At 55.0% G+C, this 17,941-nt stretch overlaps 1 protein-coding gene across 10 annotated transcripts in view; it reads left to right on the top strand.

Annotated features, from left to right (window-relative positions):
- The window catches only part of PACSIN2 (protein kinase C and casein kinase substrate in neurons 2), a 111,517-nt gene that overhangs the window by 86,008 nt on the left and 7,568 nt on the right, over positions 1-17,941 (top strand). For all 10 annotated transcript variants that reach the window (XM_019715034.2, XM_019715031.2, XM_074326490.1 and 7 more), the window contains 5 exons: positions 7,962-8,118; positions 9,931-10,166; positions 11,638-11,793; positions 13,065-13,240; positions 15,171-15,291. In XM_019715034.2, the coding sequence (XP_019570593.2) occupies positions 7,962-8,118; positions 9,931-10,166; positions 11,638-11,793; positions 13,065-13,240; positions 15,171-15,291 (846 nt within the window). The remainder of the gene's footprint in view (positions 1-7,961; positions 8,119-9,930; positions 10,167-11,637; positions 11,794-13,064; positions 13,241-15,170; positions 15,292-17,941) is intronic.

Below are 17,941 nucleotides of genomic sequence, written 5' to 3'. Positions count from 1 at the left end.
CATTAGAAATCCTGGAACTGTGAAGGGCCCTTTAAGGTCATGTAATCCTATCCCCCCTCTTCATTTTCTCTCCGAATGGACAAGATGAAGAAATGGCCAGGTCTTTTGAGTGATGGCTGTGCCGGGCTAAGAGCGCACCTGACTGGGGAGACCCAGCCTGCACGGCAGCCCCACCGTCTCCCGGTGTGTTTGGTCCTCAGAGTGTCAGCCCTGTTTCTACCTTACAGCTGAAGGAATAGAAACACAGGGAGCGAGACTGGTATAAGGTCAGTCATTTCGGGGCAGGCCCACACCTTTGCAGCTCCCCTCGTGAAAGCAGGCGAAGTGGGGAGGCCTCGTCAGGGAGGGCTGGGGCTGATGGGCCCAAGCAAGATGGCAAGGGCTCATGTGGCCACTCTCGGTGCCGTCACAGGACGGGCATCAGGAAGCCCGAGAGGGCCACCCTTCATCCTGTCTTGCCAGCTGATTGAGAATGTTCTAGAGCCTCTCGAGTGCATCATCAGCTTTGGATGAAACGTGTGACTGGCTCCATGGACTTGCAGGCATTAGGGAGCCCCACCAGGGGCTTCTCCCTCTGACCCGTCTGCTTGACACAGCTGACTCACCCTTGAACTAGCCTCCAGGGTATAGAGGGGGCAGTTGCGGTACTTGGGCCTTCAGGGTCGCAGGTTAAAGGGCATGAGCACACCAGTGGTAAAATCAAGGTCATCTTGGGCGAGCAGGCTTAGTAGTGTTCAAGTTTGGGGTTCCTGACGCGAGCCTCGCTGGCACACAGCGGGATCAGGGGCGGGACCTGTCCTTCCCTTACAGTCTTGAACTCTGTCTGTGGCCTTCCCTGCACCTGCGGGGCTGGTTGGAAGCACACACACCACCTGATCCCAACCCATTAAGTCTTGGCTCTACACCCTCTCTGTTCTCGGCCCGAGGAAGGTTCTGGAAGGTGGTCTCAGCCTCCTTCTGGCTGAATGATCATGGGTGACTTCACCTCTTCAAACCTCAGTTTCCTTTTCTGTACAATGGGAACACAAATAATACCCACTGCCTAGGACTGTGACAGGACTCGACGATGGGCACATACAGAGCAGTCAGCACACGGCCTGGCAAAGTGCAGACATGCTCCGTTATGATGCTCTGCTGATGAAGACTGAGGCGCCCGCTGCCAGGAGACCTCCGGTCCGTCTGGGGCAGGGAGGCTAATGCGCGGTGGTTACCCGTGTGGGACAAGCTGCGACTGCAGGGCGTGGGGGCAGTGTGGGGCAGGGCCGTGGGGCAGGGCCCTGTGGCCCCCACAGGGCCCAGCCAGCAGGAACCGCTGTGGGGAATTGGTCCCGCTTGTCTGCAAGTGCGGGCAGTGCAGGCGCCTGCCCTTGGTGGCGCGGCAGGGACAGCAGGTGTCACAGACACCTCCGTGGGGAAGACGAGCTGAGCCTGAGGGAGCCGACATTGGGGCAGGTAGGCTGGGACTCTGTCAACACCCACATCCTCCGTTTCTCTCCCTGCCTTGGACACCTAGTCCCCTCCCCCTTTCCAAGGTACGGCTTGCGTTAGCGTGCTCTGGTAAGCTGGGTAGCCTTGCTTTATCTCATACCAGGGACCCATGCTCCCTGTCGCTCCGTGTCTTTTTCTCCACGTGGCTCTGTTTGAGGTCTGTTCAGGTTGCAGTGTCTCGACCGAGTCCTACACTTCCTTTCCTATGCTGCACTGGTAGGCCCGCCAAATTCACCCACCCATCCCCCAGGGAGAAGACTCCGAGTGCCCTGGGACCCACGCGGACGTTTATGCGGAGATCAGACTCAGGGGCAAGCTTGCGGGGTCCTCCTGCGGCAGGTGTATGTGTAATGACTTAGTTACCAGCCGGTTGGCAGCCTGCCCCAGTCGCTGGCCACCAGCGTCTACAGTAAGGGGTCCTGGAGCCCCATCTCCACCCCTCTATCCAGGGTTTGCCCGTCTGTAGGGGTGAAGAGCTCCCGTGCTGCTCTCGCGGGCGGCCTCCGCGTCTCAGGTGGGTGAGCGCTGCCTGCCTGAGCCGCTCTCACTTCTGCTTCGCTCTGAAGCTGTTCATCCCCTCTGCCCGGCTTCAGCGGGACTTTCTTTTTCATGTTAATGCATCTGACATCCTCGGGTATTCCAGGGGTTACTCCCTTGTCAACTCAGATTTAGCAGATTAGGAGACAATGTTTGCAATCTGTTAACTTTGTCCGTGGTGTTGGTTTCTAAACAGAAATCCGGAGTTTTTTGATGTGACAAAATTATTTTTTTATACATCATACATGTGCGTATGTATCCTAATGTTATAGCTTTTACCGTTGAAATTTTGTTTAAAGAATTCTTCCCTGCCCTAAGTCACAGAAATATTCACCTACATTTTCTTCTAGTCACTTTGTGGTTTTATCTTTCACATTTTTATCAAGTGATTGGCAGACCCAGTGGAAGGCAGTGTAGAAAGAGCGGTGGGACGCCGAGTCGCAAGGTGTTTGGGGGCGATATCGTCCTTTGCGCACGCAGGTCCTGGCCTGCACAGGCCTGGGAAGTGAGGCTGTGGGGGCGTGGCCAGAGGGCCTGGCTGGGGGCAGGGCGGCCGGGGCACAGGCCTGAGAACCCTCGGTGTGACGGCTGCCATGCCTTCTCTCTGTGGTGCATCCAGTCTGCAGTGCCACAGCCAGAGCCTCACGGGTTCCTGGGGGAGTCCAGAGCCCACTGGGACTGCTTGAGATGTTGAGACGTGGGCAGGAAGAGGTCCTGTTCCCTGGCTGGGTGCCTCGGAGCTGAGGCGGCAAGGATGGGAGAGCGTGAGCTTTGGGGGGGGTCCTGCCCAGTTCCAGGCTCACGTGGGCCACTGGGTTCATCTTGGGACTTTCGGTGTAATCAGGTAATTTGTCTGTGAGATGGGTCTGATGGTCACCAGCCAAAGAGGGTAAAAAGAACACAATGGAAGGCGTATGTAAGGAGACCAATATGTGGCACCCTGTGGGTCCCCCTGACCTGATGGCCCAGCCGTCACATGGGGTGGGGGGGCTGGGAGGTTTGTGGAGCTGCAGGTCTGCATTCACTTTCCCTCTCCCACCTGGGGTCCGTCCCAGGGGTCTCACACTGTCTGCTCCCAAGTCCTCTAGCTGTGCTGTTGCCTGGGGCCACTGTGTTCCCAGCAACAGCTGGCCAAGATAAGTGGGGTGTAAAGGCCGAGCTGCAGACATGCCCCATGTCCTTGTAGAAGGTGCTCCAGCCTGTTTACGCGGAGGGTGAGTGAGGAGCTGGTGTGACCTGTTTGAACTGTCCTTCCAGCACCCCTGTAATTACAGAGCCCCGCTTCTGCACAGGCACCGCTGCAAGTCCAGCCCCAGATTTGGCTCAGCTGACAGAACCAAGGCTCTTGTGATGCGGGATTCTCCCGTGCCCGGGGCAGAGGAAAGCCAGGGACTGATTACAGCCAGACTTAGAGAAAGGGAGGCGTGTGCAGCCGGGGGCGGGGGGCGGGCAACCAGGGGCTTGGGCCTGAGTGAAGGCTGTTGTGGGTGCAAAGGAGCTCGAGGGATTTGAATTCCCAGGGGCACATCAGGATACGTCTGGCTCCTGGTGTGCCCTAGGCAGAGCGTGGCCTTCAGGGGGAGAGAGGTGAGAGCACGGCTTCTAGAGGACTCTGGAAAGGAGGTTATTCTGCTTTTTCCTGAACCCGACAGGTCCAGCCTGCACCGGGGAGCTGGGATCCCTGTACCTCTGTCCCGCCTCCATCTGCCGCCTGGAGGACAGTGGGTCCTTTTCCCTGTTTTCTGGCTCTCCGTGCAACTGCTGAGGCCCCAGTCCCAGGCCATGCTCATACCACCCCTCCAGGAGCTTCACCCTCCTGACGCCCACCAGTTCCTGGGCACAGCACCCTTCAGGATGAAGGCCTGACCCTTGAGGTTTCTCACTGTCTGACCCCACCTCCCGTCCACCACTGCACCCACCCCCTGGCTACTCCAGTCATTCTGCTTCTGTGTTCCATGCTCCACTCCTAGCAGCATCTCAGATCTCACAGTGCCCCCAGGGCCCCATGTGGTCACACCTTCATTTCTGCCAACACTGTTCTGTCTGCTGGACTCTTTCCCCTCACCCCCCCTTAATGTGGCCCGCTTCCTACTTGTCCTTGAAAACTGAGCTTGGGTGTTGCCTGCAGTATAGCTCCCCTCAGGCAGCCCCTGAAGGGAGGGGGGGGCATCGTGGCCCTGCCCCAGGTATATGTGTGTTGAGCTTCTGTCTTTAGCACCTTGGTGTCTGAGGGGCTGAGCCTGAATTCAGAGGAAGTTAGGACATAGATGGCTTCAGACCTGGTTTTAAAATTGGGCATTTTGTGAATGAATCAAGTGATAATGGAGTTTGGGAGGAAGCTTATTTTTAACTCCTACATTAAATTACCTGCCACTTGGCCATCTCAGAACAAGCTAGTGTTTTGAAAAGCAAGAGAGAAGCTTTTTAATTATAAAACTGATAAAGCAGAAATAGCCATATACGCATATGTTCTACCTTTCATATATGATTAATTTGTTACATATCTGAAAATTAAGTTTCTTACATTTTAAAAACCTGTCATCATACCTCAATTAAAAAAATGTATAAAAAATAGAACACACTCTACTAAAGAAGACAGATGGCAAATGGGAACAAGAAAAGATAGATGCTTAGTATCATTAGACATTAAGAAAATGCAGATTAATTGGGATGGCCAGTTAGCTGTTAGCTCAGTTGGTCAGAGTGCGGTGCTCTTAACAACAAGGTCGCTGGTTCGATCCCCACATGGGCCACTGTGAGCTGCGCCCTCCACAACTAGATTGAAGCAACTACTTGACTTGGAGCTGATGGGTCCTGGAAAAACGCACTTAAAATAAATAAAAGTTAAAAAAAGGAAATGCAGAATAAAATCACAATGAGCTATTGCTACACACTGAACAGAATGGGTTAAAAAAAATTTTAAATCCTGTCAATACAAAGTGCTATAGTGAGAATGCAGAATCATTGGACCCTCATACATTGCTGATAGAGGTACCAAAAGCCACAGAGATACTTTGGAAGACAGTCAGGCAAGTTCTTCCAAGGTTGGATGCCCACCTCCCGTACAGCAATTCCGCTCCTCGGTGTTCACCCATGAAAATGAAGGCATGTGTCCATACTAACCCTGTAGGTGAATGTTTATAGCGTCTCTATTTATAATTGGCCCAAACGGAAAACAGCCCAAATGTCCTTCAACAGGATGAAAGGATAACAGATGGTCTATTCCTGTGATAGAATACGACTTAGCAACAGAAAGGAATGAGCTACTGATTTGGCAGCAACACAGACCAGTCTCAGGCGTATGGTCCGTGACAGAGCCGGTCAGCAACGCCAGGCTGTATACTGTGTGGTTCCATTTATCCTGGACGTCTTGGAAAAGGGGCAGAAATCAGATTAGTGGCTGCCAGGGGCTGTGTCGGGGGGAGACTGACTGCGAGAAGGGTACATGGGCCCTTGGTGGCGAGCTGAAAGTACTCCAGACCTCGGCGTGGTGACGGCTGTATGTGGTATGTGTTCGTCTGAACCCACGGAAGTGTATACCTGTCAAGGGTGAATTTGATTGTATGTAGATTTCTCTCAACTTAGAAAAGCAGCTGGCAGTGGCCCTGCGTTTAGGAGCTCCAGCGCCTTGCCCAGGGGAGCCAGAAGGCCCCATCGCTGTGCCAGTGGGGTGGTTTATGGAGGTGGAAACAGTGGTACCCGCGTGTCCCTGTGCTTGGACTAAAGTGAGGGGCTGTCACAGCCCATAGGGAGCCTTGTCCCTGAGCTGAGGACAGTAGGCAGAGGTTGCTGGAGCTTCTCTGCCCGTTGTCATGGCTCTCACTCCTCCCCTGGCCCAGCAGTGGGCACAGGCCGACACTTAAACCTGAGACACGTGCTTCTAGAAACAGCCTTCCTGTACTCAGATTTCAAGAGTTGTCATTTAAACATGTGCTGATGGGTGGTACCAACATGTACCTTGATGAGAAACACCTTTCTCTTTTCCCTAACCCTTTTACAAGGGGAAACTCAGAGGGGTGGGCAGGTTTATGGAGAGCCGCATATTGTGGTGGTGGTCGCACTGTGAACGTTGCTGGTAACCGTGAGGTGCAAACCAGCGCTGCGTGGTGGTTGCGTGGGGACTGCCAGCTCCGCGTGGGCCTGTGATGATCTCAGCGCTTCTTGCCCCCAGCTCAGCGGTAGAGTCGTGTTTTGGTGGTTACTTTTTCCATCCTGCTATCAATTTCCAAATGACAGCAAGGCCTTATTTTAAGGGAAGTGAGCAGGGGACGTCACTTCCAGTTGTTGTGAAATGCATGCTTTTGCCTTCCGACAGAGGGGCTGCTTGCGGAGGGCGAAAGCTCAGCTTCACTGCCTACCTGCTTCTGGTGCTGAGGAGCGGCCAGGCCCCGCCTGCGCTGGGGGACCTGTGCAGGGGATGGTGACATGTTCCTGCCCTCCAGCCGGCCTGCTGCAGGTCTCACAGGCCTCTGGACGAGGCTGCACAGGCTACCTGACTTCCAGGGCTCTTGCCGTCCCATGGGGCTGGGCTCAGCGGCCTGGCTAGAGCTCTGGGCTCTGGGACAGCTCGTCCTGAAGGCGCCGCAGCCCATCCCCCACTGCCCATCGCCATGCAGGGCCCATGTCCTGTGCCTTTGCGGGGTCTTCCCGCCATTCCCCAGGCCCTCTTCCTCACCGGGTTACCTCGGCTCAGGAGAGGAGACACAGGTGGATTAAGTGTTCCTAAGTCAGAGTCGAACAGGCTGTGCCGCTGGTCTCTGCAGCCTGCATACACCTTTCTGTTTGGTGGGGGACTGGCCCTTCCTGTTCTCCCGGAGCTTCCAGATTCACTCGAGACAGAGATGGAATATGAGAGTTATCAGCCAGGCGAGCAAATTTTCAGAAATGGTAAAGCTGACAAAAGGTTGACTAGGATTTTTGAAGTCAGGGAGGAAGGGTTCAAAATACAGTAGGTCGTTTTTCTGTCACGTTTCCTCCGGGAAATACGTATTTCTGATACCCAGTATGAGCTACATGGTGTCCTTTCAAATCGGCGGCTCAAAGAATGAAACATGTTGAACACTTGACTTTCACTCCAAATTGGCTGCTAATATTTTCTCATCTATTCTTTTGTTATTTATAATTTAGATGAGCTAGTCTCTCCTTTCGTATGTGCGAAAAAGTACTTAAAACTCAGCTTAGTTCTTGGCAAAGCAGATAAGAGCCTGCGACGGGCAAACTAGCTTCTCTGAGCCTTGGTTTCCTCGTCTTTAAAATGGGGGCAGGGATTCCTCTTCCTCATTGTTATGGTGGTGGCGGCATTTGGAGGGTAAAACACCTACTGTGGTGTCTGGCACATAGTAAGTGCTCAGTAGTGGGAAGTAGTGTTTATTGCTGTAATTGGGAAGCAAGAATAACCCAGCATGTGATGACATTGAAGCAGAAGGAGCCTGAAAACCTGTTTATACCCGTGAGGATCAAAGGCCTTTAGCCAAGAGTAAGATCATTTTAATCTGAGTTACTGGAAAATTATTATTTTAAATGTCTCTCGTTAGACATTACCTGCTCTGGGAAGCTGTCCCCGGCCCCTCAGTCTGTGAGATGCCCTTCTGGGCGCCCGCAGCCCCTCGCTTCCCTCCATCACAGCCCTTCCTGAGCTGGTGTGTCTCCCTCCCTGGCTAACATGTCAGAGTGTGGACACTGGCCGTGTGGATGTTGAGAAGCTCCGAGTTGCTGTTTCATGGGTTCCTGCTAATAATAAAAACGGGGAGCTGGTCACCTCACGATGCAGGGTGCTTTTCAAATGGGAGAGGGGCTGAGCATCAGGAGCCTGGCTGGCACGTGGCTGCTCGCACAGCAGCGAGGGTCAGGCCACTCCACTCCGGGGGGGGGGGGGGGTGTGGCCAGTGGGCCGCTGCCCTGCGCCCCACGCCTCACAGCGTGCTTCCTTCTCCTAGGTCGGGAACTACAAGCGGACCGTGAAGCGGATTGACGATGGCCACCGCCTGTGCAGCGACCTCATGAACTGCCTGCACGAGCGGGCGCGCATCGAGAAGGCATATGCCCAGCAGCTCACCGAGTGGGCCCGGCGCTGGAGGCAGCTTGTGGAGAAGGGTAGGGAGGCCCCAGGCGCTCTGGACAGATCGGTGACCTCCCTGTGTCAGTTTGGCAGGAGAGTGTCGCGCAGTGGGCTGTGATTCTTTTGGGGGAGCAGCAGGGTGCTGTCACCCGGAAGCCCAGGCTGCTGGGACGTCCTGCCGTCTCCTTTAGGCACAGGACGGGGCAGCGAACAGCCCTGTCACCACAGGACACGCTCTGCTTGCCGATTTCACGCAGAACGGCTCCCTAAGGGCCCAAACCGGAGTCAGCGCCGATCAGATCCGAGGCCTGACGCTCGGCACCGTGCGTCTGACACAGCTGTTGATCTGAACTTGGCCACGTAGCAAGTCAGATGGGACGAGGCTGACACTGGCCGGCCTTCTGACTTTGAATTTTAATGGAAATGACAGGTTTTGCCCCCTTCCCTCCCTACCCCACTCAGAAGGTTCTGGAGCTTGGTGACAATGCCGCTGTGGATATGCGTTGTGTGCACAACACACGTCCCAGCAGTAGAGGGGGAGCTCAGTTGATTAGGGGACTTCCTGGGACAGAAGCGAGGCAGTAGGAGTTTCTCAGGGGCAGGTTCTTCTACCATGAACCAGTGTCCTCGGAAGAGCCAACCAGGGGGGCTGCTAGGCCGTCGGGTGAGGGATCCTGGAGGACCACGGTCCCCTGGCGCTGAAACGGGTTGTCACAGTGGGGCTTAGCACGGTGATCAGTGCACGGCAGGTGCCAGGGAGGCAGGCGCAGCTCCCTCAGTAAATGGTAGCTGTTGCCATTTTGTTTCCACCTGTCAGGATTCAGCCGTCAGTGCAGTCCCTTCTGTTCACAAAGCACTTGCCCCCTCACCTTGCACATCCCGCCACGGAGGTGCAGACCTGGGCAGGACAGGGAGCTGCTGGTTTCACAGACACGAGGGGCGAGGGCTTCAGAGGGCCTCACCTCCTGTGGTTGTCCTCCGCCCGCCAGGGCCTGTGTCCTGACCCAGCGCAAACACTAACCATCTCCTGTGCGCTGTGAAGACAGCACCTGGGGCTTCCACCTTCACCCCCAGCCTCTGTCCCTCCCTCACCTCATGTGCCATCCCACACCCTCTACCAAATGACAGGCCAGATTGTGAGTTTCCTTCCTGAGAACAGTGAGTCAGGTGACTCAGGCACCCCCACACCACTGTCTAGAGATTTCCATCTGGGCCCGAGCCGGTTCCTGCCTCCAACTCTCTTTCCTCCCCCAAGACAGGGCTTCCATTCTGCTGAAGGGACAGTCCTCCATTCGACAGGCAGTTCTCGAGTTCCCGCTCTGAGCGGGCTCTTCCTGGGACTGAATAACAGAGGTCCCAGCCCTCATCCCTCCAGAGAACGTGTGGTCCAGTAAACGGGGAGCCACGGTGCCGGGGAGTCCCCCAGAGGGAAGCGATAGGGCACTTAGCAGCCTGGGAGAGAGGTCAGCGCATTTCAGAAGGTCTTTCCTTCTGCAGCCAGCCTTACACCCATAAAACTTCCAAGATTCAGAAATTTGAGTTTTTAAAGAGCCTGGTGACTTTTAAAAACAGGAAATTTGTGTAATCCCACAATTTCCCTTACAAAAGAGTGGCAGCTTCAGTTCCTTATTCTTTTCAGCATCCCTGGAACTGAAAAAGGAACAGCCACTGAGAGAAAAATATCTGAAACAACCAAAAGGAAACCTCCCAGCCAGACAGCCTGGCTGCTGGCCTCAAATCCCCCTGACAGCTGAGAGGGGCTGACAGGAAACCTCCCGCGCAGGGCCCCCCCCCCCCCCCCCCCCCGCCCCCGCGGTGCCCGGTGACCACCGCTTCCCTCCCGGCAGGGCCTCAGTACGGGACGGTGGAGAAAGCCTGGATCGCCTTCATGTCGGAGGCCGAGAGGGTGAGCGAGCTGCACCTGGAGGTGAAGGCCTCGCTCATGAACGAGGACTTCGAGAAGATCAAGAACTGGCAGAAGGAGGCCTTCCACAAGCAGATGATGGGAGGCTTTAAGGAGACCAAAGAAGCCGAGGACGGCTTTCGGAAGGCGCAGAAGCCCTGGGCCAAGAAGCTGAAAGAGGTGAGCGGTGCGCCCCCTACAGGTTGCTCCGCGCCAGCCCGCGCCCCGCGCCGCGCGCTCCTCGCGGGTGACTGTCCGGAAAGTCCTCCCCACCAGCAGCGTCTCCCCCACTCCAGGAATTCCTGCCGGCTGTTCGCATCAGAAACAGAAAAAGGGCCACCCCTCGGCCAGAAGCCTTAGTGGCTAACATTTACCCAAGTTCAAGACTGCAATTTAGTGCTTATCAACCCATTGTAGTCAGGAAACAGGATCAGAGCCACATACGGGCGAGAGAGCCCAAAACCCGAGCTCTGACCCACTCATCGTGCCTCCCCCAATCCTGCCAGTCGTCTGCTAGAGAGATGTAAAAGCTCCTTTGGGCTAGTGGGAAGATTCGTTACACCTTTTCTTCCTCTTGTTTGGGGTTTTCTCTCATATTTGCAAATGATAGATACTGAGATTCGTTTATTTGAAAGTAGCAACCAAAGCCATTGAGTCCTGCCCAGCCTTGGCTCGCTGGAGGCTGTCAGACATGCACGCTGTTCCCCCCTCCCCCCGACCTCAGCACTTGCGGAGCCCACACCCCACTTCTCAAGTAGAGGTGCCACTTCCTTCCATCCCCTGCCCTCCGGCTTTTCTCAGGAGCTGTGCTGCCTTCCTCCTTCTCAGAATCGCCCGCCAGACCCGGACACGCCTGTGTCTTCAGGTTATAACAGGCTTTCCCGCTTTGCTCCTGTCTTGTCCCCTTTCTCCTCCTTGTGTCTGGCCGCATTTGTAGTGACACTGTCCCCATGAGGCCATGGCTACCATCTCATCTCTCCTCTCCAGAATAAAATCTGTGACTTTGCCTCACATAAGGAAGCTTCCATGAAACAAGCACACACACCTCCCTGTCTAGATGTATGTGTTTAGGTACAGTTATGTATACAAAATAGCCGTTAAAACACAGAATGTGTGGCCTATAACCCTCCCTCCCGATGTTACCCCCTCTCGGGTTGGCTTTCTCCTTTGAAGCATTCTTCATGTTTTCTGTTCCCACTGTCTAGTATGCTGCTCCCCCAGATAGCCACACCTTCACGTTTGTGCGCCCTGTCATCCAGGGTGGCTTCCTCCAACTGTTGTAAATGCAGTGGTACCAGACCAGCCCCACCATGGCGTCCCTCGCTTCTCTTCCTTCCTTTATTCGCCTCCTTGGCACTTACCGCCCTCTAATTTACTCTGTACTTTCTTCCTTGTAGATGTGTACCCAGCTAGACCGTAAGCCCCTGTGAAGGCCCAGGTTCTTTGTGCCTAGACCAGTGCCTGGCACACAGCAGGCGTTCCGTCAGCGTCTGTTAAATGAACCCCTTTGTTATAACCAGTTGTAATTGTACTGGACATACAGCTTTGTACTGCTCTCTCCTCTCTTGAAAGCACTTCCGGCAGTCGGAGTAGCCTCTAGCGAGGATTTTGAACTTTCAGAAACACGATGTTCGGCTCATTCTCCCTGTAGGTAGAAGCAGCAAAGAAAGCCTACCACGCAGCCTGCAAAGAAGAGAAGTTGGCGATATCGCGAGAAAGCAATAGCAAAGTGGACCCATCCCTCAACCCTGAACAGCTTAAGAAATTGCAAGACAAAGTAGAAAAATGCAAGCAAGATGTCCTTAAGGTAAATCACGCACGTGTCGTTAGGTGTTGAGTGCATCTGCCTCTCCGGCTCACGTGTCTGGCACCCGGGAGCCTTTGGCGCCGCTTAGCTGCATGGGCGGGTAGAGGGCACATCAGTAAAACACACTCCTGCCCTCAAGAAGGTTGCGCCATGAGCCTCTCACCTCACTAGAGCCCACTGTGCCCACCTCAGGATGGGCTGAGCTGAGCTGAGCGCTGGGTGAACGGGCCGATGGCTCTAGTGCTCAGGGAACGAGGAGCTGGAGCGGCTGGGGTTGCTGCAGGCCAAGAGCGGGAGGGGACAGCTTGTGTGGGACTCGGAGGTGTCAGTGTCAGCGGTGGGAGCCAATGTGTGAGCTGGTATGGAGGGTTCCGAGGACCAAATCGCCAGTGGCCTTGAAAGTCAGGTGAAGAAAGGAGCTTGAGACACTGCTGGCAGGGGGCCCCTGAAAGAAGGGAGGGCACAGGTGTGGAGGACCAGAACGGTTAGAAGGATTGCTGTGGCTGTGGTGGAGCCAGGCCCCATGCAGGGGTGGAGGTGGGAGAGGGCGCTGGAAAGCCCGGGGCACTGGGACTGCGGGGACCTTGAGGGCCTGGAGCCGGGAGGGTTTGGGGCAGCCTCAGCAGTGAGAGCCCCAAGGAGGTGTGGGCAGAGGCTGTGGGGGCTCGGGAGAGTGGGGACAGAGCCTTTCAGTCAAGGAGAGGCAGTGAACAGGCATGTAGAATCAGGGGTGCTCTTCTGTTTCTTCTACTGCAAAGGGGGGGGGTTATCCACCGCAGTGGATTAGTGAGGAGATCACACGGGGTGATTGTCAAGGGCTCTGCAGATACAGGCGGGGTTCTGTCTGGAAGGTCTGAGTCATGAGATTTAAACACCAGACAGCATCGTGTCATTTAATAGTTGCCAGGAAGTGAAGGCCGATGTGGACGAGGGTCTGGGCCTGTGCCCTGGGCCCCCTGCTTTACTGTGTTCTCAGGGTGGGGGGCAGAGGCTGCCACTGTCAAGGGGTGCAAAGGAAATAGGTCTGGGTGCTCCTCAGAGGCTGGGTCACAGCTCCTCACTGTGCTTATTTATAAAGTCACCCAAAGTGGCTGGCTTACTAGTGTCACCTGATAAGTAAGTCTAGATGCTGATGAATTCAGAAGTGGCGGAAAAGGACAGAGCGGGGAGGACCCAGGTAGTGTAGAGCCTGGCTCGCTTTCTCTTGGCCAGAGGGTGTTGGGCCGAATGGCAGTGACCCTTCAGCGTGCAGCGTCTGGCTTGTCTTGTAGACCAAGGAGAAGTATGAGAAGTCCTTGAAGGAGCTGGACCAGGGCACCCCCCAGTACATGGAGAACATGGAGCAGGTGTTTGAGCAGTGCCAGCAGTTCGAGGAGAAACGCCTGCGCTTCTTCCGAGAAGTGCTGCTCGAGGTTCAGAAGCACCTAGACCTGTCCAATGTGGCCAAGTAAGTGTCCCTTTAGCTAAAAGCACATTGCCAGGAAGTCAGGGGAACGTCGCTTTCGAGTAAAGCGCAGTTGCTGCTGTGCAGACTTGGGATGGCAGTTTGTCAGAAGGTCTGCTCACAGTAAAATTCTCCTGCCCGGGGGGCCCGTCTGCTGAGCCCGTCTGCCACTGCCCAGATCAGCTGGTCACTGCCCTGAGCTGGACGGCCTCTTGCCACGCGATAAGGGGGCCGTGCTCTGCCAGCTCTAGGTACAGTACTGGGCAGGAAGGGGGCGCCGTGGCTCGGACCAGCCACAGTTGGTGTATTTGAAATCAATCAGGGCTGACTTTGAGGCCCCTTATGAGGCCTTTCCATCCAGAGCAGCTGGCGGCCAGCTCTGTCCTTGACTTCTCAGAGGTTCTGAGCCGGGCAGCACAGACCTCGGAGACTCAGCACTGAATCATGACTTGGGAGCCCGGATATTTCTCCCACACTTTCCTGTCTTTGGTCCCGAGACACCTTTGTCAGGGCAGAGTTCTGGGCTAACCCTAGACGTAGACTTCTGTCATCTATAGAGCAGCGTTGTTTAGAATCAACTCGCCAGTCAAGGCTTGTTCAAGGAAACTACATTCCGTCTGTCTCCTGTATAAAAAATCTGAAAGCAACAATTATTGCAGAGCTACGCTGCCACCATTTAGTCTTCATGACAGTCTGTGAAGTAGGTGGCATCATTCCCTGTCTGAGGAGGAAGCAGCGGCTGAGGGAGGATGAGTGACTTGCCTGAGGCTACACCTGGGCTGGGCCAGGGCTGTTGAGCTCCTGTGTGGAGCAGAGGCCACGTCAGTGCTCGTCCCAGTTGCCATCCCTGCCCTCACTCCATCCGCCAAGTCACCCTGGCAAGCAGGTGGTACAGTACTGTCTGGGGGCCACGAGAACAAAATACCACACACTGGGTGCTCACATGAATAGAAATGTCTCCTCTCGCAGTTCTGAGGCCGGGTCTGAAGTCAAGGTGTGGGCGGGGCCGCACTCCTTCCGGCAGCTCCGGGAGGGTCATCCTGCCTCTTCCAGCCCCTGCTGTTTGCTGTCACTCCTTGGCCATCTGGCTGTAGACGCATCACTTTAGTCACGTGGTCGTCTTCTCTCTCTGTGTCTTCACATCATCTTCCCTCTGTGTGTGTGTGTCCAAATCGCCTCGCCTCTTTTTTATAGAAAGATGTCCGTAGATTAGGGCCCACCCTAATGGTCTCATTAACTTGATGACCACTATGTGGCAGGTAACACCCTATGTCCAAATTAGGTCACATTCCGCAGTTCTGGGGTTCAGGACTTACATGTCTTTTGGAGAACACAGTTCAACCCGTAACAGGTGGCCTTATGACCACTCAATGGAGGAGGAAACTGAGGCCCAGAGAGGGTAAATGACTTGCCAGCCATGCAGATTAGCAGTGAACATAGCAGGCCCCGCAGTGGTCGGACATGGTCAGCTTCCCAGGAAGGCGAGCTGGAGTGAGCTGTCGGGCAGGAGGCCTGCCCGGCCCAGGGGGCAGGTGGGCCCTGCTGCAGCCTCGCCCGCTGCTTTCGCCCGGCTGAGGGGCAACTTCCCAGCTTGGCGGAAACGATGAGGAGGAAGGTGCCTGACACTCGATTCTAGACCTGATTAAATGGGACCGCCTGGATTGGAGCGCGTGTCGCCCAGGTGCTGGCACCTTTGCATTATCTGACACAGAGCAGAGCCAAGTTGTCACCACCTGGTGACTTAAAGCGGATTTGTCAGAAGCCACCGCTGTGGGCTCCCACACCTTGGTGGTGGTTTGTCCCTGTCTGTGGCCCAATGACCCCCTAGCTGAGCCAGGGTGGGGCGTCCTGATCTGCAGTGAAGTCAGCTGCTGCTACGATGGACAGTGGCCATCCCTGCCTTCCAAAAGTCATGCTTCTCTCTCTGATTTAGCTACAAAACCATTTACCGCGACCTGGAGCAGAACATCCGAGCTGCAGACGCGGTGGAGGACCTGAGGTGGTTCAGAGCCAACCACGGGCCGGGCATGTCCATGAACTGGCCGCAGTTTGAGGTAAGAGGAGGCTGTGCCGTGACCCTGGCAGCCTGGCAGGGCCGGGCCCACAGGGCCGAGTCATACGCTGCCTTCTCGGTCCACTTCTGTGTTGGCCTTTGCCCGTCTATGAGGCAGCCATTACCGGCCATGCTAGAAGGAAGCTGATGCTTGGTGCCGGGGCTTCGGGCGTCCCTGAGGCCTCCCGAATCTCTAGGGAAGGTGCGGTTATGTTCCTTCTCCATAAGGTTTTGGTGGGCACTTGTTGGGCATGGGCATTCCCTCATGGTGAGTCCCAGGAGCTGCAGGACACGCCAGACCCGGTTCCCTGCCCCGCCCCCTGGGGGATGGCAGGAGGGAGCAGGCATAGTGCCCACTAGGCCGGGCGGGCCAAGGGCGCTGCCTCGTGGTTTCCTGTCTAGGACCAAAGGGGGTGTTACCTCAGTGTGTAGCGGGGACTTGTCCTTATTTCCGACAGTACATTCACCCAGTTTTGGTTCAGGATTAACTTTGCCCATTTTCATGGGTCCGAGCCTTCCAGTATCGTTACATGCAAAATGCCTGGGGAGCTCAGACTCTTCCAGCGCTAGGATTGGGTCACCAGGCCCCCTTCCCTCACCTCCCACACAGGTGGTAGCAGAGCAGGCAGTGGCCACAAGTCCTGCCACCTTGTTCTCTCCCCTCCTGTGCTGGGAGGGTTCGCGGGGCTGCGGCAGCTGCCTCTCCTGGCAGGGTGCTGGAGGTGACTCTCTCTGCCTTGGCCTCGCGTCGAGTGGCTTCCCCTGCTCAGTAGCAGCCAGAGCGCAGGCTGCAGTCAGGTTCCGCCTCACTACTTACCAGCTGTGGGATGCTGAGTGAGTCATTTGCCCCTTTTGTGACTCAGTCTTCCCCTGTGTAAGATGGGATGACAGCAGCAGCTGTCTCCTCAGGTGGCTGGGGGCTCAGTGACCTCCATGCTAGGTGCTGGCCCTGGGCCCACCACACAGAAGCCCACTTGGCCCCATCTTAGCCTGTAGTTGTCAGTCGTGACATGTGTGCCTCTGTTTTCTGGAGTTTCCTAAGAAAACTGCTCCAGATGACAGTGTGGGTCCATGTAGCTGAGCAACGCCTGGCCCCCACCCCCACACCATTTCTAGGACATCTGCTCCCCACAGGAGGCCAAGAGCAGGCCGTGCCCCTTCCACAGAGGCACTGGGATAAAGCACAGGCCCGGGGGCCTCCTTCCCGAGTGGAAGTGGACGTAGAGGAGAAAACACACAGCATCCCCTTCCCCACGCCCCAGCCCCCCGTGATGGCACACTGGGAAGAAGCCAATTGATGACACGTCTTGTGCACACAGCTGGGATCTCACCCCACAGGGAGTGTTTATACTGCTCTGGGAGTGGCTGGGGAATCACCTGTGAAATTCCCCCACCTCCACCCCCATCCCTTCGCGTTGTCTGTCAGTGGTCAACACCCAGAGAACAGAATGGTCTGGAAAGAAGATTTGACAGACTGTCTCACTGGTGTGGGTGTCTGGGCCAGAGCCTGCAGGTAGCCCTTCTCTCTGTGGGTCCCGTGGGCTGGGAACCAGTGCCCTCCTGGGGCACACACAGTTCTTACGGGATCATGCTTGCCTTTCGCTAATGAAATTATTTGTTTTTATTTTCCATGCCACAAGGATGAAGTAAGTCTCAACTTTATGGCTAACATGTTGAATTCTAAACTTCCTACAGTGTGTGTGCAGCCCATGTGGGTCTGTGTGGTGTCCATAGCCTGGTTCTGGCAATGTGTCCTGGTAAAGAACCATGGTGGTGGTTCAGCCTGCTGCTTTTATTGTTGTTTTTCTAGATATTTGGTTTTCTTTTTTCCTTTGATTCAAGTATCACTTTTTTTTTTTTAATGGGGGAATATTGGGGAACAGTGTGTTTCTCCAGGGTCTATCAGCTTCAAGTCGCTGTCCTTCAATCTAGTTGTAGAGGGCGCAGCTCAGCTCCAAGTCCAGTCGCCATTTTCAATCTCAGCTGCAGGGGGCGCAGCCCACCATCCCATGCGGGGATTGAACCGGCAACCTTGTTGAGAGCTCGCGCTCTAACCCACTGAGCATCCGGCTGCCCTCAGCCTGCTGTTTTTGTCGTCCAAGTTGACAGCTGACTCTTCCTTTCAAGGTCAGCTAGGGGAGACCATATTGGCCCTTGTCAGCCATCTAGTCAGGACAGATTTCTATTCAAAAGGTCACTGTGGGGACGCTGAAGTTCTTAGTCATCTTATTTGAATTAAGAAGGTAATTAAACAAATAGATGACCTGGTCTGGAGTCAGGAGCCCAGGTCTGCCACCAACTCTGTGTGGACAAGTCACTTTTTCTCTCTGGGTCTTGGTTTCTTCCACTGAGAAATTGACAGGTTAGATTTGATGTTTCTAAGATGGCGTCTAACCTTGAGGTTCTGTAACTTAATACACGTGAGCAAAGCTAGGGTCTCAGTCACACCAAGTCTTATTAACTTAGAGCTGTTTGATAATGGGCGTAGTCTTCATTAAACATGCCCACACACATGCTTTTCTGGAAAATCATGCTATAAAGCACCCCCCCTCCCCAATGTTTTCCAGGGCAGTCGGTAAACAGCTGCTCACATAGCAAACCTTTGGGGAGAAAACACTTCGCTTTGTGTTGTTAGCTCCCCCTGCACATGT

The sequence above is a fragment of the Rhinolophus sinicus genome, linkage group LG02 (genome assembly GCF_036562045.2).
Source record: "Rhinolophus sinicus isolate RSC01 linkage group LG02, ASM3656204v1, whole genome shotgun sequence".
In the NCBI taxonomy this organism is placed as follows: Eukaryota; Metazoa; Chordata; class Mammalia; order Chiroptera; family Rhinolophidae; genus Rhinolophus; species Rhinolophus sinicus.
This window is presented reverse-complemented; position numbering and strand designations above follow the sequence as displayed.